The 25,399-nt window shown below is 37.2% G+C and overlaps 1 protein-coding gene across 9 annotated transcripts in view; it reads right to left on the bottom strand.

The window, feature by feature from the left end:
* Nucleotides 1-25,399, bottom strand: part of ATP6V1H (ATPase H+ transporting V1 subunit H) — a 127,688-nt gene that overhangs the window by 100,130 nt on the left and 2,159 nt on the right. For all 9 annotated transcript variants that reach the window (XR_015286563.1, XR_015286565.1, XR_015286564.1 and 6 more), the window contains exons 3-10: nt 17,727-17,829; nt 16,254-16,343; nt 11,037-11,150; nt 8,350-8,454; nt 7,232-7,285; nt 4,985-5,082; nt 3,374-3,566; nt 142-320 (exon numbers count right to left, since the gene is read on the bottom strand). Coding sequence is in view for 4 of the 9 variants with exons in the window: in XM_023921042.2 (XP_023776810.1) it covers nt 142-320; nt 3,374-3,566; nt 4,985-5,082; nt 7,232-7,285; nt 8,350-8,454; nt 11,037-11,150; nt 16,254-16,343; nt 17,727-17,829 (936 nt within the window). In the remaining 5 variants the exon portion in view is untranslated. The remainder of the gene's footprint in view (nt 1-141; nt 321-3,373; nt 3,567-4,984; nt 5,083-7,231; nt 7,286-8,349; nt 8,455-11,036; nt 11,151-16,253; nt 16,344-17,726; nt 17,830-25,399) is intronic.

Below are 25,399 nucleotides of genomic sequence, written 5' to 3'. Positions count from 1 at the left end.
CCAGCACATCTCTGTATGCTCTATTTTACTAAATAGCATTTACATACTACAATTCTGTAGATATTTTAGCCTTACAAAAGAAAAAGGTTCTACCAACATTCACATAACTGCATTTTTTAAAGAGCACAATGCAAAGCATACCTAAGGTCCTGCACGCTCTCACCAAGCTTGTCCAGTAGAAATTTGATATCTTCACTGATGTCTTCATCATCATATTTCTGCTGATCCAGATTCTCTAGCTGCTTTAAAACCTTACACTGAATCATGGCAAGAGCATATTCTTGGCGAGTTTCTCTCTCAGTAGACTTCTCTAACAAATTCTAGGGAAGTAAAGATGTACTTATTTTGTTAAAGAACAGGCTACTTTGAAACGAAGCAGTATTTTAAAGAAATTCTTACTGAAACTTTTTAATTTAATAAGTGACAGAATTGAACACTTCTGAAATAATCTCTTTCTTCAATAATAGAAAGTATTAATTCACCTGTTTTGAATATTTTCCACATGAAACTGTGGTGACTAAAAAGACTGTTCAAAGAAAAAGTGCAGGCTTATATCCCAAATACCAGAACCTTCACCATAAACAACCACTTTTATCTTGGATTATCGTTTTAGCTTCCTGTGCAGCAATAGCATAAATCAGAGAGTCTTTAAAAAAAAATAACCTGAAGTCTTATTTCCAATTCAAAGTTACCATCTGGGTTAGATCAGCTCTTTTCAAGTTTGGGAATATTCCAAGTAGACATTTTTATTTAAACAGAAGCTTGTTGGTAAGATTGGAATTATAAGCAGAGAATGCAGTAGTCAAGTTCCAATATCATTTATTCATTACATTTCTACTCAATTTAATCAGCTTTCAAATATATTTTTCAATCAGAGTTGGCCACCTGCACTTTTTGATAAAGCTGAAAACATGAATTTCATATAAAAGACAAAGTCCTTAATAAACAGAACATGTATTCATATAAATAAGACTTAACATCTGCCAGAAATAAGCAGTGAAAGTATATACAAGGAATTTGACTGCAACATTCTTGTCACAGAACTATTACACTTGAGGTTTCTTTGATATCAGACATCGTATGAGTTACTGAGGCAGAACACTGCAAATCAATTTTAAAACTTGCAAACTAAATATAAGTCATATTACTGCTTTTAATGGCCATATACAATTAGTTTTAATGTGCAAAAAATGCCAACCCAGTTTCTCCTTCAGTGAGAGAACTAAAAGGTAATTTGCAGAAAGTAATGCTAATTTACTTAGAGTTAAAACTGCTAATGAGAGCAAATGAAAAAAATAATGAATCTTAAATAAGACAATTCAACAGGTTCAAGAAGCAGGTGGATAAAGGTTCCAAAGAACTCCTAGTTAAGATAATTGCAAGGAGATGTCGAAGTTATTCCAAATATTACTACCTATTACTACCATAGTGAGATACTCAAGCTTTTCATTGTGAATTTGAAAGGATATGTTAACAAAGTAAAAACACTAACATATGACTATATAGAATAGATCAGTAAACTATTCAGTAATAAAAACCAAAATCCTAAGATGTAAGTCTAGTTCTAGGCAGGAAACAGGCACAGATGGGAATAAAAGTGTGAAAAATGAGGGGATAAAATAATAGGTAGAGAAAATAGTAGATTCAAAGATAGAGGAGTGCCTGATACTTGTTGCTTCATAGAAAAAATTATTGCACTTGCAGTTATACACCTCAGACAATTAACTTGACTAAAAAAGTGAACTACGTCAAATTAGGAGAAATCAAGTAGTAGAGAGGACATGCAAGTTGTCAAGACTACTGGAGCACCTTCAGCAATGCACAGACAGATGTGGGGAATCATCAAGCCTAGTCTTCAATTCCCTTCCCCACCATAAACTGATATGGTGGCATCTCATATAGGAAAATGACTACTTTGCCTCTGCTACCTATATTAATTTTGCTTCATAAGTCAAAGCTCTGATGTCTAATTTCTAATCTATTTTGTTCCTGGCTGCCAGTTAACAACTCATCTTCACGTCAACACGAGTCCTTAATGCTGGAGAAAGGAAACAGGTAAGTTACACCCCCCCAAGCCTGTAACAGAAACAACTTATTCCTTCTTAGCCTTTATTTATGAAAAAACTTAGCTTCACTTTGGTCTCCTCTTGCAAAACACACTACATCTAAGAACTAGCATTAGTAAATCTAAGAACTATTATTTCTCCTACTTTTTATGACCTCAGAATAGGAAGAAACTGGATATTAACTGCTGAGCTTCTCAGCTTTTCTCTTTTTTTTTTTTACAATTTGTCTTGCTATATGTCCCTGCTTAATCCTAAATTAAGATCTTTAAGAACACTGCAACACCTTCAGAGTAAGAATAGTATGATTACAGCAAGAATATACAGTAAGAACAGCACCTACTGAACACCTCATACCACTGTATTCCTTCAGTAAGACAAACAGCAGATTCCTATGGTCTGGCTTATCCAGAAATCTTTCAGTGGCAGATGTTTTCAGATAGAGAGACAGAGTAAGCACCTTCACACAGCTTATCATTGTTAATCAGTAAGTCAGTAAGCAACAATTTCCCTCTCGCCATTCTAATGTGCTTGAAACACTACTAGAGCACAATCCACATCCAGGAAAACAAACAGCTTCCAAGACCTACATTTCCCACTCAGGATACAAAGTGCTGCTTGAAAACAGCAATACAAGTTGCTTCCTCTATTACTCACAAGACACTTGGCAAGCATGCACATAAAACTAGTGGCATCCATGAACATTAAATGGTAATCTCACAGTGAAAACATCAAGTCTAGGTACACAGTTCTTCCTAATTATCTTAAATAGGACCAGGAATTTTCAGGTAATGCAGACACAGTAAGTCAAATAATCACTCTTACATGGATATTCTCATCTGCCTTTACACAGCCACCAAGAAAAGATTTTTGGACTGTTAAATAAAAATAATTTCTCAGTTGGAAAAACATATACATTCAAAATAATATTTAGTTAATTAATGCTTCATAAAGTAAAATTTATCAGCTATTAGGAACTCCAGGGTTTTACAGTAGTACTAGTAGAAAAAATAATCTTGAATTAAAAAAGAGAAATTGTCTGTGTTAACATTGTTTTTTTAGTCAATCTTATTTTAAGAAGACACTGAATAGCAGGTATCTATGACTAGTAATAACCTGTATATTACCTGTAGCAAAAAATCAAGTTTACAAACAGAAAAATAAAAAACAAACAAAAAATAAGCCCAGAGAATTAAGCTTTCAATCAGCTTATTGATATGGTCCAGCAAAAATAGCTGTGCATCAGCAGCATTTGAGACCTCGGAATTTGTGAGAGAAGCACAGCACAGCTGCAGCCAACAGATACTTACCCGAAACGCTGCAAGGATGATTCTGGTTACTTTCTCTTTGACAGATTCCTGAAGAATATCCGACAGCACAGGGACAATATTGTACCGACGAAGATATTCACACATTTGAGGGCTAAATGCCAGCAGCCAGACACAGAAAATCATCTGATACTGGAGCTGAAAACCGCATTTGTTGCTCAAGACTCCCATGATGCTAAAAAATTGACATAGTACATATTTAATTTTTAAATAATGACTACATTGCACTGCTCCAATCTGAAACATTAAAAGAAATGGTATCAAGAACTTATTGGAAAGAGCTGCAGAGGATGAGCATACAACACACACTTCACAGTAACCTGCATCACTATTTATCATTGTAGAAGCAGCTTGTTCAGAAAGCCATCTTTTAAAGAGATGGTTTTTCTTCTCCTTAGCCTTAGTGCTATAAAGCAGCTATTCCCATGTGAACTGATGTATCCATCTTCTGGTTCACCAAGACAGTTTTTCTACTGGTATTTAAAGCATTATTTGTCATTCTGGAAGAATCGGAGAAATCTCAGCTACTCATTCAGACTTAAGAAGAAATAAACAGAACAAAATCAACACAAATTGAACTTCGTTCCTTAATTGTACTTGTCCACAGGAGTGTCTGAAATGAGCTGAAGTATTCATTATTTACCAGCAATCTCTCAGAAAATGGCTCATAGATACAAATATACAAAGTACTGCTAGGAAAAATGTAGTATCACAAGATCTTAAAGAAGACATCAAGCAGAAGGTTTATTCAACTGAAGTTTTGAAAATTTAAAAGGAAATTTATAGGTCAATTTTGATATAGCTAACTCAATTTGAGATTTAAAAAAGAATCTACATTCAAAAACATTCTTACCAAGTTTAAACATGGTGACACACAGGTTTATCGTAATGCTTTAATAATTGGTTAAAAAGCTTTCTCAGTTTCAGCAGTGTCATCTTGACACATAGAAACATCACTTGAAATTTTAGTTCACTAGGAATTTTGACTTTTCTCCATTTCAGTGTAAAGGAGTACTTTTCCAAGTGCAAATTATGTACCAAGCATCCCCAGTAGACGCATAGATGGCAAAAAAATTATTTATAGGCAAGCATTTTTTAAATAAGATTAGTGTTGAAACCCTAGCCTAATGCAAAGCTATTTATTAGGAGAATTGGAAAAAAAATAACCTACTTGAAACCATAGGGGAAAAAAAACTGGTCTTAGCTCCAGAAAATGTTTCTCCTTTCACTAATATTTTCAGACAGAATAGTTCTGAACTCAAAGACTAGGATGATTGGCAGAAACTCATTTCATTAGTCCTTGTTCTATTAAAAAATAAACAGAACATCTTCAGCTGAAGACAAATTGTTATATTCCTGTTCAGATACATACTCAAGCAGTTCTTCATTAAAGAAAGTTGCATTAAAGCCTCAACAGTGCAAGTTTCATTTGCCTATTTGACTGTTAATGTTTGAAAACAAATCTCTTTTGTATGCAAACAGAGCAGCTGTCTGTTACAAGAGAGTTCTATTCCAAAAAGAGGTCATCAGGGAATGTACTTCTGCATGCATGTAAGTGCATGTATATCCATATAAATTGAAATAGGTGCTCACCAATTTACTCCATCTGCCTCTACCCATGCAAAGCGGTATTCATTGACCCTGAGCATCAGCTGCAGACATCCAGCAACACACTGTACATACTGGGAACTCTGGGTGAAGAGAACAACATATCACTTCTTACCAGAAGAGTCAGGTAGTAAGTGCTGAAGTACAGTTTCCCTAATTAGACTTTACTGGCATAAAAGGAGAGAGTTCTGAATATTAAAGAAGTGTTATGCAAGTGATACCACTTTACATTATCAGAACATTTGAACATGCCTTTCTTCAGTATCTATGAATGAAAGCTGTCTTCTGTTTGAATAAATTTGCCAGAGTATGTTTTTCTCTCTTCTTCCTCAACTGTCAGCATTACCTTCACTAACACTAATCATACATTAATCAGATATGCTGCTGATAAAATGTGTTTGTTTTTCTCCTCTCTATAAGCCTATTCCTTGAAAGTCTCATGGTAGCTCACTCACATAATACAGGATCAAACCTTTCAAACATTTAATGAAGTAAAGAAGTTAGGCAATCCCATATGAAAAGAAAGGAGGCAATAAACAGAATTGAAAATAAAGAGTAACTCATTCTGTGTCTCCCATGAGATATTTAAGTCCTTTATGTAAAAACTAAGTCTGTGCATCTGGGCTCAAATCATCTAGAACATTCATTTCCCTGTGAAAGTATTCATTTTCACACCCCATGCAAATATAACAGCTATAAACACACACACAGCTCTCCCACTCCAAATAATGCATTAATTTATCTGCATCACCAACCCATTGAACTCGGAGTTTTCTTTTCAAGGAGTCTGTCATAAAAGCATTGTCTTCCAACACCATTATAATTGAAATTTTGTAATAGATTCCGGCTCTCATTTCCTGTATAAAATGCTACAACCGCATCTCTAATTTATTCTGAAATTAGCCAGGACCTGCTTGAAAATCCTGCATAAGCTAGATCTGAAATCCAAACACTAATGAACTTAAGACAATACTTACCCACTTTAATTATCCTAAAACATATTTGCACTCTGCTGCTCTGGGACCCTGCCATGGCAAAGTACATTCATGCAGTGCCACAGTGCAATAAATACCGATTTCTAAGCAAGTCAGAGGAGCTCATGGCTCCACAGTAAGTGCAGTGTGCTGTAGAACTATTTACTCTTTTAAGGCTGTATGCCAGAGGGTTGTCAGGCTAACAAAACCTAACACTATGGAAGTGTTACACAGTGAACACAGATCTGCACACAAAATACTGAAATACTTCAACTTATATGCTCAGGGCATTGTTTTACATCCTACCCATGCTTAACGGTCTTGCACCTTTTCTACCTTAAACTCCAGACAGGGGGTAATTTAAGGTAATTTGAGAGGCTTCTCCTCTACATGATGCTAACACTTGAAAGCCACAACTACACTTTGAAGAACAACAAATGCCAAGTTAAGTCTTCTGAGAAACCGTGACCACTTTAAGGCTGCAAAAGGAACAAAAGACCAAACTAAATTCTACTCCACATTCAAGAACTGTGATAAACTGCCTCATCATGCCACAACATCACAGAAAATCCAGATATGATGGTCATTTGCATTTGTTATACTTCCACAGTTCATCTCCAAGCTCAGCAGCTATAGCTACATGAAATTCAGTATTTAAAAAAATATTGATGCAAAAAAGACAATCTATTTTCCTCTGAATTCAAGCTATTCAAATATGAAAAGCTTACAGCTTTGAAAGCACTCCTGCAATTTCATGCTACAGTGGTTTAGGGGCAATATCAGCTTTAATATCTGATGTGCCCTTTTCTAAGTTCTGCACAGCACAACAAAAGCTTCTTGGTGTCAGGTTTCTTTTACAAGTCCAAAAGCTCAGTGGTAAACAGACAGTACTGAATAACAGAATCATTTGTCTGGAAAAGACCTCTAAGATCACCAAGTCAGGGACTTAAAATTGTTTGAATATTAAATTAACTTTATATAATTTTTTCAAGTTTTAAAAAACAGAATCCTAGATACATCTACAGTTTTAACAAGACAACTAACTTGTAAAATATACACTTCCACTGCCAATACTCTATGTGAAATCAGTGTTTAAAAATACTTTTGTTTCTTGGCGCCATCACCTGGCACTCTGTTGTACAGTTCTGATTCCAAGTACTTCTTATCACTGGCACCAGAAGAGATCTGCACCTTAATCCGAGGAGTGAACATCACCTGCCCAAAATAGCAGATTGACAGATTTCAAAGATATACTCACATCACTTGTGGAGACTGCTCCTGTATCCACAGAACCCCCTGTACCACGTAGTTTCTACAAAAAGATTGAAAAAAAAAGTTTAAAATCAAAGCTGTTCTTCACCCTTAAGGAACAGTTGTTACCAAGTTTTTTTCAGTGCTCCAATCTATCCAGTCATTAAAAAAAAAAAAAAAATGAATCTGTTAGATGTTTTTTCCTGCTTAGTATATTACTGTAATATATTGTATTTATTTCCCACACACTTCATATCAAGAAGAATATACTTAGAACTGATCTGGTACATCAACATTTTTAATTATTTAAGTGTGGATTTATTCAAGACAATTATTTATCTCAGAATGTGCAAACTGTGCTCTTGCATCTTCCTGGAGGAAATTCCAACTTTAAGATTCTCCTTACAGAGAAAAAAAATAAAACTCCTTTTTATTAAGCCCAGTTTAGAAAAGTGTGAAAAATATACCATTAATAAATCTACTGAATGTTTCTCAGCTCTCCAGAATCCACTTCTACTACAACACTAAGAGAATGAATGACAAATCACAGTGTTTTGAAAGAAAAATGTCCAGAAATGAATACAAAGGAGAATGATTCATCTTTGAAGGACAATCCAGAAGTAAGAGCTTCAAACTGAGCTAATACCATAAAAACACTGTCCAAATAAGTCAGAATTTATGCAATTTCAAGACACAGGACTAAAAGTAAAGGCTTTGTACTACAGAAAACTGGAAAAAGGTTTTGATATTCAGTCTCTGCTGCCATGTGACTTTTCTTCCCAGCAAAAAATTCTGATAACCAAAATAGTAGAGGCAAAACAAAAAGAAAAAAACTCAGTTCGTTTCTCAGTGTCCAAAAGAAAAAAAACAGTGTTAACCAACAGAAGAGGCAAAAAGCTTTATAATTCACTTACATTTCAAGGACTGGAATAAAACATTTAAAATGCTAAGTTAAAAATGAAGTGCTTGAATAAAGAACATTTAGCTTTAAAAATGACAAAGTAAAATTTCATTTAAAAAAAACCAAAACAAAAAATATACCTCTTGTTTGCACATTTATACATTCATATCTTTAAAAAAAGTTTCCAAAGATACTGTAAAGTTTAAACAAAAGCAACTTTTTACCTGTGAACTAAGCTGAGTTTTAATCCAGTTGAAATAGTAATTCAAGTCACTGCCTTCCATAAGCTCCCTCCCCCAAGCAGCCAGTTTGGCAATAATTCTTGCTGCCTGAAAAAGAATGCAGTAAACTGATTTTTCAAACACAACAATTCCAGAATTCAGTGAGAAGTTCTGTAAACTTTGGAAATCAATTTTAGATAAAAGATAGTCCCTAACAAAAATCTACTTATTTTCTGTATAGGGGACTCTTCATGCCTGTTATCAGTTACCTGTAGCTGTCGAAGTTCACAAGGCACCAATAAAGAATTCAGAAGAAGATGGAGGGAAGCTGTCGATGGGCTACTGCTCAGAAATCAATCAAAAGCAAGATACAAAAGCATGATGGCCTAATTTGCAGACTTGATTTAAGTAACATGCCAATAACATATGGTAACATAATATTGAAGTATTTTTGTACTTAAACCGAAGGAAGTCATCTTCAAGAAGGGAGAAGTTTCAAGCCCAGAAAAAGAAGAGCACAAAAGTAAAATGGAAGGTACAACTTAAGAATGAAGTTTGGGAGTAAAAATCTAGTTATGATGCTTTATGTCTTTAAGAATACTTTAACAAGAGTATATTTCTACATCAGCCTTTCCAAATTATATTCGAAGTAAATTTACATTGCAGCCTGCAGTTAATTTGCAAAAGCGTTTGAGCGAACTTACATATAAAGAGGCAGTGTAACTAAGAAATTACTGAAGCAGGGGTTCATTCACATGCACACATTTTCATGGTGCAGTGAGGACACTATTCTAGCCCCCTTTCTACCTTACTGCATTCACATGTGCAGCACCACCACTGATTTCTAGAGAGATTACAAGTGTGAGTTTGGAAAAACAATCGCTATACTAAAAATGTGTCAAATCCCCTTCTGAATGCAAGTAAGTCACCCTATTAAATCCCTCCAGTTTTAAAACACAAGATACTAGCTCTCTAGTCAACCATTTTTCTGAGTTGCTACCTGGCCCCTAAATGAGAGACCACTCATGCTTAGCAGAATTTGAGCCTACACAGAGGATGAGTATTTTTATCTGCCACAGCAGATGTAATGATATGGCATGAAAAAACTTCCCGTGCGTATAGTAAGGAGAAAAACAAAATAAACCAAAAATAATACAATCCTAAAACTTGGGCTTGAAAATGTTCATGTGCTTTAAAAAAATATGCACTGTACTAAAAGGTATAAGGCAGTTAACTTAGGGAATCCACTTAAAGGGGATTCTCTGTGTCTTGTTAAATTATTTGTGTATTTTTGCAGTACCTAAAAAGTATCACAAATCTGAGAAGAGAAAGGCTGACTACCAAAATTTCTATACCATATGTTTAAAAACAACTATTCCAGGGAGATTAAATAGTTTGCACTGCAAGGGTCTAAAAATTATGCTTTACCTGCATATTTAGGCAGTCAGCATTGTGTGACTGCTCAAACCGCAATTTTGCGGGATGGGTACTCAGTAGCACTACCACCAAAAAAAAAACCACAAAATGAATTGCATTGGCCAAAAATAACCCCAGCCACCTCCTCCCTCATATACACCAAAAAAACTGATTCACATCCATGCAGCCAACCAATTTATTATTAAATAAATAAATAAAGCCTGCATTTTTTTCTTGATCACATGCTAGCTCACTGTTCCAAGTTGCAGTACAACCCCAAACACAGTTGCACTGGCCACACCCACGGCAAACAGCATGGCTTGCTCAGTGTCCTGGAATCCTTGCACCAGTTCAACCCACACAGCCTAATGCAGGCCAGGTAGTGGGTTTCTAGTTTGAGTCTCAGATTTGACTCCATCATATCATTCTGCCACAAACATATGCAGTGTAGAACAACTCACAGTTGTGCAGTTTTCTCCTCCTCAAGCCATAATATAAGTTTCACTGTTGGAAACTGTGGTCTCCCCTAGGAATTTATAGTAATACAAACATATTTTTGCCTCACAAGAAAAATATTCTGCTGAGGTGAAATGGTTAGTTCTCACCACTGACAACAGAAGAATATTAAGATTCCAGAAAAACTACTCCATATAAAGGAGCAGCAAACAATCATCAAAACACAGCAGAATCCATACACTGGACATGGCTGTACTGGGTCTGGCTGGGATAGACCTATGGATTTTCTTCACAGCAGTCCGTACATGTGGTTTAGACTGGAGTCCAAAACACTGCTGGTAATGTATCGATGTTTTAGCTGCTGTTGAGCAGCACTTGAACAATATCAAGCACTTTCTATTTTTCACTCTACACTTCCAGTGACTCAGCTGATAAACTGAGCATATGAGAAAATAAGGTTCATCGAGGTAAAGATATTTCCTTTACACAAGATGAGAAATTCCACAACTGGCAGTCATGGTAAAATATTTTCAGTTATGTTTTCCTGCACTTACTGCTCTAAAATCACTGCTTTTCTGAATTTTTAAAACCTGCCCTAATCTCCCAGAAACAAACTGCAATGCAAATTAACAATATAACTTTGCTTTTTGAAATGTGATTAGGTGAAGCCTGTATTGAGAATGACTCGTCTAGACTGAAAGAGGAAAACTTTCCACTCCAGGCAGAAGTTTAACTCCAAATTCCAAAATCTCCTGAAAATAAAATATAACCAGCATTTTTCTCTACCATCTTCAGAGACAGGTTCATTTAAAACTTACCATATGCACAGTGAAGAGATCTTGTCGGTTCAACATTGGCAGAAAATAGGACCATGCAGTGTTTTTACCACGTTTTGCATAATCAAAGAAGATGCAAACACGCTGATGATTTTCCTGTAAAATTGAGAAAGAGGAAAAGATGACAGACTTGTAAAAGCATTCGACATAAAGCAGTTATTTGCTCCTTGGTATGTTGGCATAGATTATCAGAGTGTATCCTGGCTTGTAAGAGCCTATGGAAATTTTTCAGCTAGACTGAAAAATTACTTGTGGATACAGCTCATTTCAGCGCTCCAATATTAAGCCTGGAGATTTTGGGTGGAGGAAGCAAACCTTGAAGCCTTGAAGCTGTATCCCACTACTGAAACACCTGCTTGAGCAAAAACATATATTCTTTTGACCATGCAAGTGGAGCAAGGCAAATGAAAACAAGCTAAATACTGTCATTTTTTACTAATAACACTACTTGTCATCCAACCAATTATGCTTGAATAAAGTTCATACAAAGTTTTCAATGTTTCAATGCTACTTCCACACAAGAACTTCTTCTATAAGTGAAACCTTGGGATGTAAATGAAGCTTTCCATTCCTCTCAATGAGAAATGAGCTCTTCTCTCCCAGATGAGGCTGCAACTGATTCAGCAGTTATCTCAGGCAACCTGCTTATCTGAAAGAGGACACAGCCACCAGAAGTCTGTTCTCCAGGGCTCCTATCCTGAGCCACAAGAGACTACAACAACCTGAGCCTGGGCACTGGGAACAGCCTCTTAAAGTATTTCCCCTAATGATCACTATGCAAAGAAGCTATTACAGCTCTCCTTACAGCAGGCCAAAGAACAGACCATATAATCATGGAGGAGAAAAAAAAAAGCTCTGCTGTTTCCTAATAGCCTAGAATATAGACAGACAGTCCCAAAAAATCTCACATTTGAATTATTGCTTTTTCTCAAGCATTTCCATATGCTTTCTAGCCTGGTGGATTGGAAGCTTTCCTTCTCAAGAGATGTCTCCCCATTGAAGTCAAACTACTACTACCACGTACACAGCTCCTATCAAGGACGGCAAATGAGAAACTCACAAAAGGACAGTATCTCAGTCCCCACTATCCAGACATTTTCATTTTCAAATTCCTCTAGCTAGAAAGGCTTTTCTCCATCAATTCTGCACCCTGTTATTAACTCTAAGGACAAAGAACCAGCTAGGCAAGCCTCCTTGTTGGAATATGATCCATTAAGGACAAGATGACCGGAATGTATCCACGATTCGAACACTGGCATCTTACTGAGCCTTAGAGCTTCAACCAACCCTTCCTTGAAACTAACAGTCCTTACCTCAAAACACAAGTTTACTCACTTATACTCTTCTGATTTTCTTTTCCATCCCCTGCTGGAGGAGTGAGTGAGGGCTGTGTGGTGCTTAGCTGGCAGCTGGGGTTAAACTACCAATGGTATTGTACCACATGGGCTGCAAATTGTTGCCCTGATCACTGACTGAAGTGTCACCAGTTGTCTGCCAGTTATAACCCTTACAATGATCTATTCTCTACATGGCATGCATAGAAAGGCACACAGAAATGTTCTCAAAATTTTTTGTTCAAAGTATGAAATAAATAAAAGTAAGATCTCAGGACAGAGCCTTTGGTGGAGAGCTTTTATTCTGTGAGGGCTTACTTGATGAGAAATGGCAGTTCGATCAAATAAATCACTGTTAGCATCTGAATGTGCTAAACAGTCTCACTAAAAGATCAAAACTCACCAGATCAATGAGTTCAGTTTACAACAAAACTAAGGAGGAGACAGACAAGTCTAGAAGTAGAAATGCTGAAATAATTTCAATATGCTGTCAGTCAGAAGACTTGTCTGGTTTTCTGTTAAGGTGCAGGATCAAGACAGAAGGGAAGGAGTGGAAAACTTCCCGCAGACCTGAAATATGTAGTGTAGCACCTACACTGATAAAAAGAAAATTCTGAAGCTCTCACATCAACAGTTGAATAATTTAGTAGCTGTCATTTCTGAAGAAGCATAATGAAGTGCAGGTGGTACTGCTACCTGCACCAACTACAGTGTAGGTTCTTAAAGATTTCATAAGTAACAGACTGTGCAGTGTGACGAGGTCACTAATCCAAAGAAATTGTTCCAAGAATTTATCAGATGAAGAGAGTAAGAAATGTTTCCTCAAGGATGGCAGTATGCTAACACTCTCCACCTTCAGAAGTAAGCAGAATGGTGATAATCTTCTGTGGTTAATGCCACGGTAATTTCACATTTGCCAGTGTTCAAAAGAAATCTTTCTCAGAAAGGTCATCAAATCAGTAAGTAGAACTGCTGGCATAATCCTAGACCCCCAAGTAAGCTTTTGGTGAGCTCAAAATACAGTTGACATTAATTTTTACCACCTCACAAGGAAAACATAGAAAGATAGCAGAACTACAGTCTGCCATTATCAGACAAAAGCTGGATACTGCTACCTGCAATAGTTTCTAAAGGTTCCAGCTATCAAAAGCAGCTTCAAATATTATTTGTTCATCTCATGAAACTGCAGCAAACATACTTTCTCAAGGCAAATTTTACTCAGAGTCAATAGCACCATGACATGCCATGTCCTTGAACAATTTCTTGCTTAAAATCTTTGAATGTACTGAATTAAGACAAGTCAGACAAAGACCAGAGACTTCATATCCACCACAAGAAAATTAGGAGAGACTATTTACATGAGCATGTACTGGCGGGACAAGGGGGAATGGCTTCAAACTAGGAGTAGGTTTAGGTATTAGGGAAAGATTGTGAGGGACTGGAACAGGTTGCACAGGGAAGCTGGGGATGTCCCATCCCTGGAGGTCTTCAAGAACAGGTTGGATGGGGCTTTGAGCAACTTGGTCTAGCTGAAGTTGTCCCTGCCTACAGCAAGGGGGCTGGAACCAGGTATCTTCAAGGTATCCCTCTAACCCAAACCATTATACAATTCAGTGATACTGTGGGTTCTTGTGCCCAGGCAGCCTGCAGAGAACCTGCCCTAAACTCACAGTCCCACTGTTGTTGGGCAATATGCTGCCTTTTGACAAGAATCTTACACATGAAAACGTGCAACCAGGGGTTCATAAGGCACCACTGGCTGTAGGTTCCAAACCTTGAACATGACCAAAACAAAACCAAAGTCCTTTTTCAGCCTTTCTGAGTGGAGATGTCAGAAGTTAGGAAACTCTGAGATAATGCCATGTGGATGTCTGCACACAAGCCTTCTATGCCAGCATCCCTGAATATTGCAATCACACACAGCACTGCAAGTCAGTACAGCCTTTCAGATACTGAAGCAGAATTTCTAAAGTGAAAAAGGCATTCAACTTCAAACAAAAGCAAATACATAGTGTGCACCAATATCTCTATTCTGCTGTATCACTATAAAGCTTGAAAAATTTAAAGCCATTACATTTAGTATTAAGAATTCCATACATGCCACATCTGGGGCAGGGTAAAATACAGCCATGTCAAAGTCAAGAAAACACATATATCTAACCACTTATGACAGACAATATAGCAAAAGAGAGATTACTCAAAAATACTTTCTGTGACTACCTGGAATAGTTATTCCATCTGTTCAAAAGTGAGCCAGTGAAAGCATTACCTGTGGGGTATTAATTCCACAGCACAGGGGATATCATCAGCCATCATATACTGTAGCTGCAGGCTAATTCCAAAGCACATTAGCAAAACAAGACCTACAAACACAAGTTCTGAAAAAGGGCAAGTGAAATGATTACTTCTCTGGCCACTGATGTACTGATGCACAGAAAGCAAGACCCATTCTTCACAAAAGTAGACATAATAAAAAGAGTTCTCACACACTGAGCCAAAGTTTGTCATCTAATGTGTAAACCAAAACAAGGTATTCCCAACTCAGTGTCCCAATCAAAGAATGGCACTGAGGATCATTTTCATCTTCTCTGCTTCTCAATGTTTGTGTCACCCTTGAAAAACAGTAAAACTAAATGAGAAAAAGCGACCAAGCTACAGATGAGTAAATTGCTGCCACCATCACTAGCTGTTATCCTATTAGCCTTGGTGTCACAGCACTCACTTAGGGCTATATTGTGCAGGCAGGCACATGAAAGAACACCATGGTCCCCGTGTTATACAAACTGTGGAGAGGTTCATGCTTTTCAACTGGCCTGTTGAAATACTGAATACTCAGAGCTGGAATTAGAACTCACATGGCTCACCTCCTAGGGCAATACCCTAAACCAATAGCACTAAACACATTTCACTGTAACCTTGGATCAAATGTATCATAAACCAGAAGAGAAACTATCAAACTCAGATGATTTATGTGAATACTAGGAAAAAATATCACCCAGCTCAACTCATCTTGTTAAATCACTACAAATGCTTTATCTTAGCCAAGATATCTTCATATATTTATCTTCAGAGCAAGGAAACATAAAAGCGGGATTACCTGATTGAGTAAAGCCTTTTCCTGAGTTATCCCAATCAGCTCAGCAGTCCTGAGATCAAGTTTAATAGCCAACTCTTATAACTGCTGTCCACAGCTACAAAGAGCTGTATGTTACACTGAATTAAAAGTTCCTGGTTTAACCATGCAGAATTTCAGAACATGTTGTCCCAAACAACCTAACTTATGTTGGAAACCTGAAGCTGCAGAAACTACACCTTCTTGCTGAGGGTGGCCAAATTAACACCTTCATAGGGAAAGCTTCAACAACTTAAAATGAGAAGTCATATCCTCCCCATACCACAGGAAAGAGCTGAGGTCACAAGTCACAGAATTTTAGAATTGTTTGGGTTGGGAAAGACCTTTAAGATCACTAAATCCAGCCATTCATCTAACACTGACAAGTCTACCACAGTATAAGCCAATATATCAAATGTAAAAAGTGTTTAGAAAAAAATTCTGCAGATTAAGATCACATAAGATGAAACCACTATGCAACACTAGCCTCAACAACAAAGTTCTGCATTAAACATATTGTTGAGAAACAACAGAAAGCATAAAAGTTTGTTTTACTTCCAGAATTTGAACATATTACATTAAGTTACCCTTACAACCTTAGGTCTAACATTTAATCTCTGAAGACAGGATCTGAAAATTTAAGAGAATATTTTTAACACAGTATGACAAACACCTGAAAATACATGAATTACACCAAGGAAACATTCAAGCATGCATTTAAAGACTTAAAAATAATACAGATTATTGACCTACTTGCAGCATATCATCAACCATAGTCAGAATGTACTGAACAGTCTGTTCCTTGGAGATATGAGTCATCAAGTTTATAAATGTTTTAGCACACTAGAAAAATAAAAGAGACATTAAAATTAATATTAGCAACTGTCTTTGTTCCTTTTGATAATATAAAACAGGACCTTATTAATTCACAGTTATGTCTTACATAAGCATTGAGCATCCCAACATCTTATTCAATTGCAGTAAGAGATTAATACATTTGACATTATCTCACAAAGAAAATTTTCTGTCACATTGGTTGCTACCATTTACAAATTGTTTTATGGCTTTCAAATTAAATAAGTACTTGCTAGTGAAAGTCACCAATATGCTTGGTTGAAAGCCAGATTAGAAAAGTTTCCCTCAGCACCCTTTTTTTATGGTAGTGAGAAGATCAAGTAAACTGACAGAACAGCAAGAGTACAAAAAAAAGTTTCAGCAATTTGAATGGAGGGAGGAAGACAGGTAATTCCTCTGTTCACTTACTATATACCTTGTAGAAAAATCTTTGTTCATCTTTGAAGAATGTTACAATTTCAGCAACAGGCAGAAATAATTACAACATTGCTTTTTACACTTCCTTCTTCCCCTTCACTACATTCAACTAAAACAGAAAGCAAATTGAATTCTGGACTGCTACATCATAATTCTATAGTGACATATAAGGTACACCACATATGGTTTTGTTACTATGCAAACTATGATCCATCAGATAACATTAACACAGGACAATTTGGAGAGAAAAGAAATATAAAACCAAGACAAATTTTGCCTAAAATGAAAGTAGAAAAAATGGCTAGAAATGTTTGTGTGTTGAAAGCATCTACTCCTTACCTTCCTCCCTGCTTCTCCCAATCGTCTTAATGTCTGACATTCTGTGCTAGAACCTCAGGTTGAGATTCTACTGATTCAAATATTATTAAAGTGTCTTCAGGCATCCTGCCTAGACTCCATAATGGCAAAGGGCTGATTCAGTCCTGAATCAGGCAATGCAAAGGTCTTATCTTACCATGCCTAAAATGACACAAGACACCCATGTCTAACTGAATCCACCTTAGCAGTCAATGGACTCCATGCTGTAACTAAATTATAATTGCATAGCTAACTAAGCCAAAATCTTACTGGTAGCAGCTGTCATCAATAAAGAAAAAAAGCAGAAAAAAAAAGTGACTCAAGTACAGGTGTGCATGATTAAGTAAACTGGGATGAGGGAAGACTTGAGCTAGCTTGTCCCACAACAAAGTCAGATGGCATTTAAATATTATTTAGTAGGTTTTGAAAATAATTAAATAACATCCAACCCATATCTAAGGAAAAAATAAAAGAATCATGATAGAAAGTTTTATACTTATTCCTTAACATCTTAACTGTATACAGCCAACAGTAAAATAAGAGTTGATATGAAAATTTCCTTCCTTCCCAAAAAAGACTTCATTAAAATAAAGTTACTTGATTGCCTTCTGTTTGCAACAACTCCTGTTTTTCTTCTGGATTCCTTTTCTGTTCAAATCTTTGAATAAATTCACAGTCTTCACCTGAAATCATCTGACCTCTGAAAAACAAAACATTAAACCATAAGTACATGAACAGTAAGTTGGAAATAGCTGTACTGGGTTCACATGGCAAGGTTTTGTTAGTAGGAGACTGGTTAGGTGGCCCCCCATGTCAGACAGAGCCAGCTCCAGGACAGACCCACCACTGGCCAAACCTGAGTCACTCACTAATGACAGTAGCACCTCTGTGATAACTTATTTAAGGAGTAAAAACTGCTGTACAACAGCAGCCATAAGACAGGACTGAGAATATGTGGAAGAAACAACTCTACAGTAGACTGCCAAATCAGTGCACAAGGAGGAAGAGGAGGTGATCCACATGCCAGAGCACAGGTTCCCCCTCAGCCTGCAGTGAAGACCATGGTGAGGCAGCTGTTCCCCTGCAGCCCATGGAGGTCCTAGGTGGAGTAGAGATCCACCTGCAGCCCACAGAGGACCCCCATGCTGCAGCAGGCAGATGTGCCTTACAGGAAACTGCAGTCCATGCAGGTTTTCTTGCAGGACCTGTGGCCTCAAGGGCAATGAATGCTGGAGCACTCACCCCTGGAACACTGGAATCTGCAGAAAGGATCTATGCTGGACAAGTTTGTGAATGACCATAACGCACGACCAGAACACCTCAGGATGGAGCAGGAGAAGAGTGTGAGAAGGAAGGTGTAGCAGAGATTGGGTGTTATGAACTGACCACAGCCTCCATACCCCATTCCCCTATACCACTCAAAGCAAGGAGGCAGAGAAGTTGAAGCAAAGTAGAGCCTGAGAAGAAGGGAAGGGATAGGAGGTGGTTTTTAATTTTTTTTCCTGTTTTTCATTAACCATCATTGCCCATGATGGTAATTGGTCAGTGATCTCCCTGTCCTTACACCTCAACCCTGGATCTTTCTGTCATGTTTTTTCCCCCTGTTCTTTTGATGGAGCAAGAGTATCCTGTCCTGATGGGCACCTAGTGACCAGTCAGTGTCAACCCACCACACAAACTTTGTTTTCTTCATCTTGAGCTATCACAGAATTATAAAATTGTTTGGTTTGGGCATGACCTTGAAGATCATGTGGCTCCAACCCCTCTGCCCTGTGCAGGGACGTCACTTATAAGATCAGATTGTTCAGGGCCCAATCCAACCTAGCCTTGAACACTTCCAAGAATAAAGCAGCCACAACTCTCTTGGGCAACCTGTTCCACTGCCTCACTAACCTTGCAGGAAGAATTTATTCTTAACATCTAATCTAAAAAACCTGCCCTGTTTCAGTCTAAAACCATTGCCCTTTGTTCTGTCCTTATATGCCTGCACAAAAAGTCTCCCTCCCTCCTTTTCATAAGCCTGATAAGGTACTGGTAGGTCTCCCCAAAACCTTCTCTTCTCCAGGCTGAGTAACTCCAACTCTCTCAGCCTGTAGAAGAGGTGCTCCAGCCCTCTGACCATCTTGGTGGCCCTGCTCTGGACCTGCTCCAACTGGTCTGTGTCTTTGTTGTGCTGAGGATCCCAGAGTTGGATGCAGCATTTCAGGGGGAGTCTTGTGAGAGCAGAGTAGAGTAGAGTATCAACCATATTACTTTACCAATGCTGTATCCCACAAAAAAATGTAACAGGCTCCTTCCTGCAAAGGGTCTTATGTAAAAAAAATTACAACAATGGCATAATAATCTCTCAAAAGTTTTCCTGATGCATCACCTCTGAACAGCATTGTCTAAATAATTTTTAAACTTCCAGTGAACTGCTGTGGACACCTATAACAGCAGATGTCTACTTAATCTTCTCTTCAACTTAATATTCAAGTGGCTACTGCCATAATCAATGCTATTGCAGAAAACTCTTGACTCAACTGAAGAGTCAGACAGACTTGCAGAACACTACTGGGTTGGTTTTCTTTTATAATACAAAACTTCACATCACAAGAAATAAAAAAACTTGTTAAAATAGTACAGTCAGGTACTCTTCAGGTAAGAAAAGTAATTTTAAATCAAGTAGTCCTAAAAATATCCAAGATTTTAATATGTGACTAGCTTTACTAGGTAATACCAGGAGGGCTTCAGGAAAGAAGAAAATCATGCACAGTCACAGGGGATGAAAGCATTAGGCATTCCTGCTTCAGTTATTTCCAAATTCATCTTCTCCTAACATTTCGCCTGAATGAAACGCTTCTTCCACATTGCAAAGCTATGTAGCACAGACTCTTCACCCATCTTTTCCATATTCAAGGTCAGTTTTCAGATGTTCCATGACTAGAGATTACATTTAAGTCATTTTAAACTTTACAAGAAGCATTCACTTTTTTTTTTTTTTCACAACTGGCTCACCTGGATTCTACAGTGTACAAGACCTACAATGTGTTCTTTTCACTCCTCTTACTTCAATGATTATGTCTTGAGTGTGGTCTCATCACAGAGCCATCTTTTATATATTTACTATTTGAGCAAAGAACATAAGTAGTCCAGTGCCATGTGTGCTATTCCTGTATTCGAGCTGCTTTGTTACAGATATCCTTGTATGCAATGAGGAAATCAAGATTTACTAGATGGAAGATTCCTAAAGCCAGTGATAGGGTAGTCCTTGCACAACTTCTGCAAAAACTTAATTATAGATGAATCATATGTGTTCAGCCAATGATGACCATGCTGCTACCATGCTTTTTAGACTGACCTATGTTCTTTCTTGCCTATTAAGGATGGATTTCAATAGTAATGGAAAGAGTGGACAATTCATCTGCCACAAACACTGGATTTAAAGACCCATAACTAAAAGCCTCTTTTGTTTCAAATAATGCTGACCAAGCCAGGGACTCATGGATCATACTGATACAAAAGTAACTAGGTAAGCTGCTGTTTATATGAATATTGCCATTTACAAAACACTTCAAAGAGGACATAAGATGAACCCTTAATTTTTAGCTTTAATGTTGGAGAAAGCCTCAGCCCAGGAAAAGAGATACCTCTTGAGAGTATTAGAAGAGGTCAGCCAACTGCAAAGGAAAAATGCTTTCAAGCTATTGCTTTTATCCTACATTAGGCCACAGGAAAAAAATGTGGGGATTGATATTTCTGTCAGGAAAAAAAGACAGTGAAGTTTATTCTTTATTGTTTTGTTAGCAACAATCAAAAATACATCTTCCAACCCATACAAAACATTACAAGCTATCTGACAGCTTTTTAAACAAGCTGATAACATTTTATCTGATTAGTAGCTTTAGAAGTTTCAAATGCACCTATTTCCATTCATCTCATTTTAAAACGAAAATTAACTGATTATACAGTAAACCTTAACCAGTGGTGGGGTGAGGGGGAAGAAAAACCAACCAATAAACATAAGAAAGTGCAAAACAGCCTCAGACAGCTGATACTGAGTCCCATGATGCTATTACACATTTTCCTCACCCCCTCTTCAAAGCAACAGAAATTTCCCAGCACCTTTTAGAAAATAAGCAACCAAAGCCTCCCTCCATCCTCTCCCTGGAAGCCATTTAATTTGCTGTTTTCCAGGATGTGTCTATAGTCTTTTGTCAAGATAGAAATCACTTTGAGCTTCAGCTGTGTCTTGGATTCAGATGGGATAGTTAATATTCTTCCCAGTAGCTGGTATAGTTCTGTGTTCCAGATCTAATAGGAATCCATTATTATTATTATTATTATTATTATTATTATTATTATTATTATTATTTCTCTTCCCTCTCTGTCCTATTAAAGTCTCTTTATCTCAGTATGTGAATTTTCCCTTTTTTTTTTCCTCAGGTATGAACGCATCAGGTTTAGGCCAGGAGCCCTGTAAGCACCTTTGAAAGCTCTATGCCTGGGATACCAACAGCTGCCTTAGAGAGCACTTAGTAGAGGAGACAAAAGTAAAACTCTAGGATTTAGAAAGCATGAATTTGCAAGAGCGCCACTTCTTAATCTGCCTGATTGCTCAATATGATTCAGAAGCTTGTGATTCCTTCTCTTAATTATGCATTTCCTCCAGCAACTCTTGTTCCTTTTTTTTGTTTGTTTGGTTTTTTTTTCTTTGAATGATTTAACAAAAGACACTGTGGAGATTTGGGTATTTTTGTTTGTTTTTTGCTTTGTTTTGGGTTTTTAATATATAAAAAATAGACTATATATGCAGCAAATATGAAGCTCATAAGAAGTCATCATATCAAGCCATAATTTCTTTTATCTGCATATCTACAGTACTTTGCATGTACCTAGAGACACTAAATTCATCCAATTGCTCAACAGTTATAGCATTACCAAATTAAAACAGTACAGCAGACTGAATGTACTCTACAAGACTCAACCATATTTGAGAAAAAAGAAAAAAAAAATACAGAAGAAAACCCCCCCACACACTACAAATTGGGAAACTTCCATATTTCCTCTAAGACAAGACTGATTTTTAAAGTCTGAGATATTTAACCTGCTTTAGAAGGTTCTTCCACCCCCAGGAAAATAGAACAGTTATTTAGCATCAGAATTCACAAACATGCATGTGAAGTATGTGAAGAAAACACACAGGAAACTATGTACAAATTAGCCATCAAGTATGTCATCTGATTAAATATAAAGTATTGTCAAATGCTGTGTAGCTAGAAAACCTACAGTGCAGTAAGGTGCCAGTTAAACTCTGAAACAAGTTCAGTTTCCACAAAACTCATTTACTACCTAAGAAAGCAAACCCAAACCTGCTTCAAGCGAACCAACACACCCACCCCTGGCATTCTGGCACCCTGAGGCAAATGCTGAAAGCAACCACACAGAGCGAAACAGAGATTGTCTTTTCAACTCACAGAGGGCATCCACTCTGAACTGTTACAAGTCTCAAGATCCAAAGGCAGCAAAGCCCCTACAGAACTAATGGCCTCCACAGGCCGACCTACACATCACCTTCCACTGTTTCAGCCTTTGTTACTTTCTTTTCCCTCAGACACAGACCCCAGCTGGAAACCAACATAAAGAAAGGATAAATTTCAGCACCAGAAAACAAATTATGTTTTTCCACAACCTAATTTTGTTAGGAGCAGTGAACAACTAGCAAGCTGGTAATACACACAATTGTCATATGTAACAGTACACAGAAAAAAACATCAAAAGTCAGCAGTTGTGTGTTAGCATAGTTTGATATTTAGTTTACAATTACAACCTTCTGAGATGGAATAAACACTATGTCAGTTAATCTTTAGCTTGAACTGACTCTACAAGGAGTCAGGCTACTGAAATCTGACCAGCTACAAGTAAGCCATTTTACTTTTGCACTGAAGAACAGAGAGAGCAGGAAAGAACTTCAGAATGCCCTTCTGTGTGACCCTGAGTCCAATGCTGTTGCAAGCGATGCAATCTTTAAAGCACCTTTATACACATACAACTGCCACAGCCAGAAGAGAAAAAATATTTAATCAGAATTTCTTGTGAAGTTCTTTGACTTTAACTACTTAAGTACTATCTATAGTTTCTTCAAGTACATAAATATTGTCTCTAGTCTAAGAAGCATAAATCATGTCACACCTGAATTGACGTGTTAATTTAGGGAAAACAAAAATATTTCCTCTAATTTAAAAACATCTGATGACTTGAAGTAATGCATTCATATATTTACATGCAAGTTTACCACATCAAGTGCACAGACAGATAGAACAAGGAACTCAAGAGAGCTGTCCTACCAAGCACCCCATTTTCCTTCTGCTCTACAAACCAGACCAAACCAAACCACTCCAACCTGCCTCTAACAGGCGCACCAAAGGAAATACTTTCCACTCATTTAATAATGTGCTTCATTCCAGAAATTAATCAATACAACTGCACTGACTGACTTTCCAAGAAATCCCTCAAAGCTCAGCCTCAAAGACACAAGCACATCCAAACCTGTCCATTGTTAAAAAAGACATGTCCAAATCAAGGTATGAGTTTATTTCCTTTGGAAGCACCAAAAGTTCTGCTGATGTTTTTCAGTAACTCATTATAAGGAAACTCCTCAGCCAAAGAAGTAGTTATCTTCAAGATGCTCCACAACCTCTCTGGCACCATTTAATTCAATCCTTGAAGCCAACTTAGCCAGCCAGTTATCAGTAAATACGAGACAAAAAAATTATATTTATTTCAGAGCAATAATAAAAAGAACACACTGTTATTGAGACACAAAGGATGCCAAGCATCAAAAAGTCTCACTTTTTCTCTCATAGGATCACAAACAATAGCTAGATGCACTACAATAGCCACCAAAACCTGGCTAATTCAAAGAGAGGAAGGAAATAACTAGTTTATTCTTTCTTCATAGACTCCAGAACAAAACCAAGTCAAATTCTAGAGGTAAAATCTGAAAAAGAACCCTGCCCTCTGGTCAAAAAAACTCATATAAAACTTTGCAGCCAGATTTACAAACAAAACTCCCTGTTTCTTATACTGCATCAGAGAAAGAGAATCCCAAGAATAAAAGAAAATTATTAACAGCAGACCACTTAGTCAAACAAATAATATTACATAAATACAACTCCCTGCCAAATAGAACCATCCCCTATACCAACAAAAGTAACAGATTTTTCTCTCCAGCCCTATAGAAACACAAGAGAAGCAGTGAAAGAATCTCATATTCACTTCCATGAACAGTGAACAACTGTACTCCCACTTTCATCCTGGGTAAGTGCAAACCAGCTGTTCACTGCCACTAGGACAGCACAGGAACAGCTGTTCAGGTAGCCTTGGGACACACTTCCTATCAAACACGTAAGAGGGCACACAATAACAGCAAAAGCCACCTAGATTGCTTGAAAAGTGCTTAGGAGCTGCCATTTCTAGTTACCAGCCTAACCTTTCTCTTTTGCCTGCAAAACCACTGAGTATCACAGTCATCCAGGGACTGATCTTAAAAATAGCCTAGCAAAAAGAAGTTTCCTCAGAAGATCAGTTCCTTTATGCAGATTCATTGTACAGATATACAATCACATAGAAAAGAATAGTACAATTCAGTTAATGGAATAAGCAAGTCTGAAATACACAGGACAGGGCAAAGGAGGTAGTCAATAGTAAGCTTCCACTGGGCTAGCATTTCTCAGCTTAGATATGTACCGTTTTGCAAGGTTATTTAATATATGACATATTTATATGTACCACAGCAATCTGAAAAAAAACCTATTTTTTAAAGTAGTATAATGTTGATAATCACAAACCATCATCAGTGTGGTTTGTACCCCTACAATAATGAAGATTTCTGCCACTTCAGTTACAAAGCAATTAAATATAAAATAATTTGCTATTATAAATAGCAATTTATACTTTGTCACTATTTCTCATACCTACCAGTCACAAGGAATAGGCTACAAGAATGTTGCAGTTCACTTCAGAGTACAGAGGACTAGAGAAAGTCTGTTTCTTCTCCCCATTTCCTACCTCACACATAAAACTTTTCCTCAGCTTGTCTCTACATCCTCTCAGGATAACATTTCTCTTGCTTCTCCTGGTGCCATCATATCTATGCCAAAGGAAACTCTGAGCTTGCCTGGAACAGGAGCACAGCTCTCCCCAGACTGAAGTATTTGTTTCAGCCTACTCCCAGATTTACTTGTTTAAACTGTCCACTGGTATTAATATTCCTTTACTTAAGGTACAGC

This window comes from Cyanistes caeruleus, chromosome 1 (assembly GCF_971803275.1).
Source record: "Cyanistes caeruleus chromosome 1, bCyaCae1.hap1.1, whole genome shotgun sequence".
NCBI classification, from domain to species: Eukaryota; Metazoa; Chordata; class Aves; order Passeriformes; family Paridae; genus Cyanistes; species Cyanistes caeruleus.
This window is presented reverse-complemented; position numbering and strand designations above follow the sequence as displayed.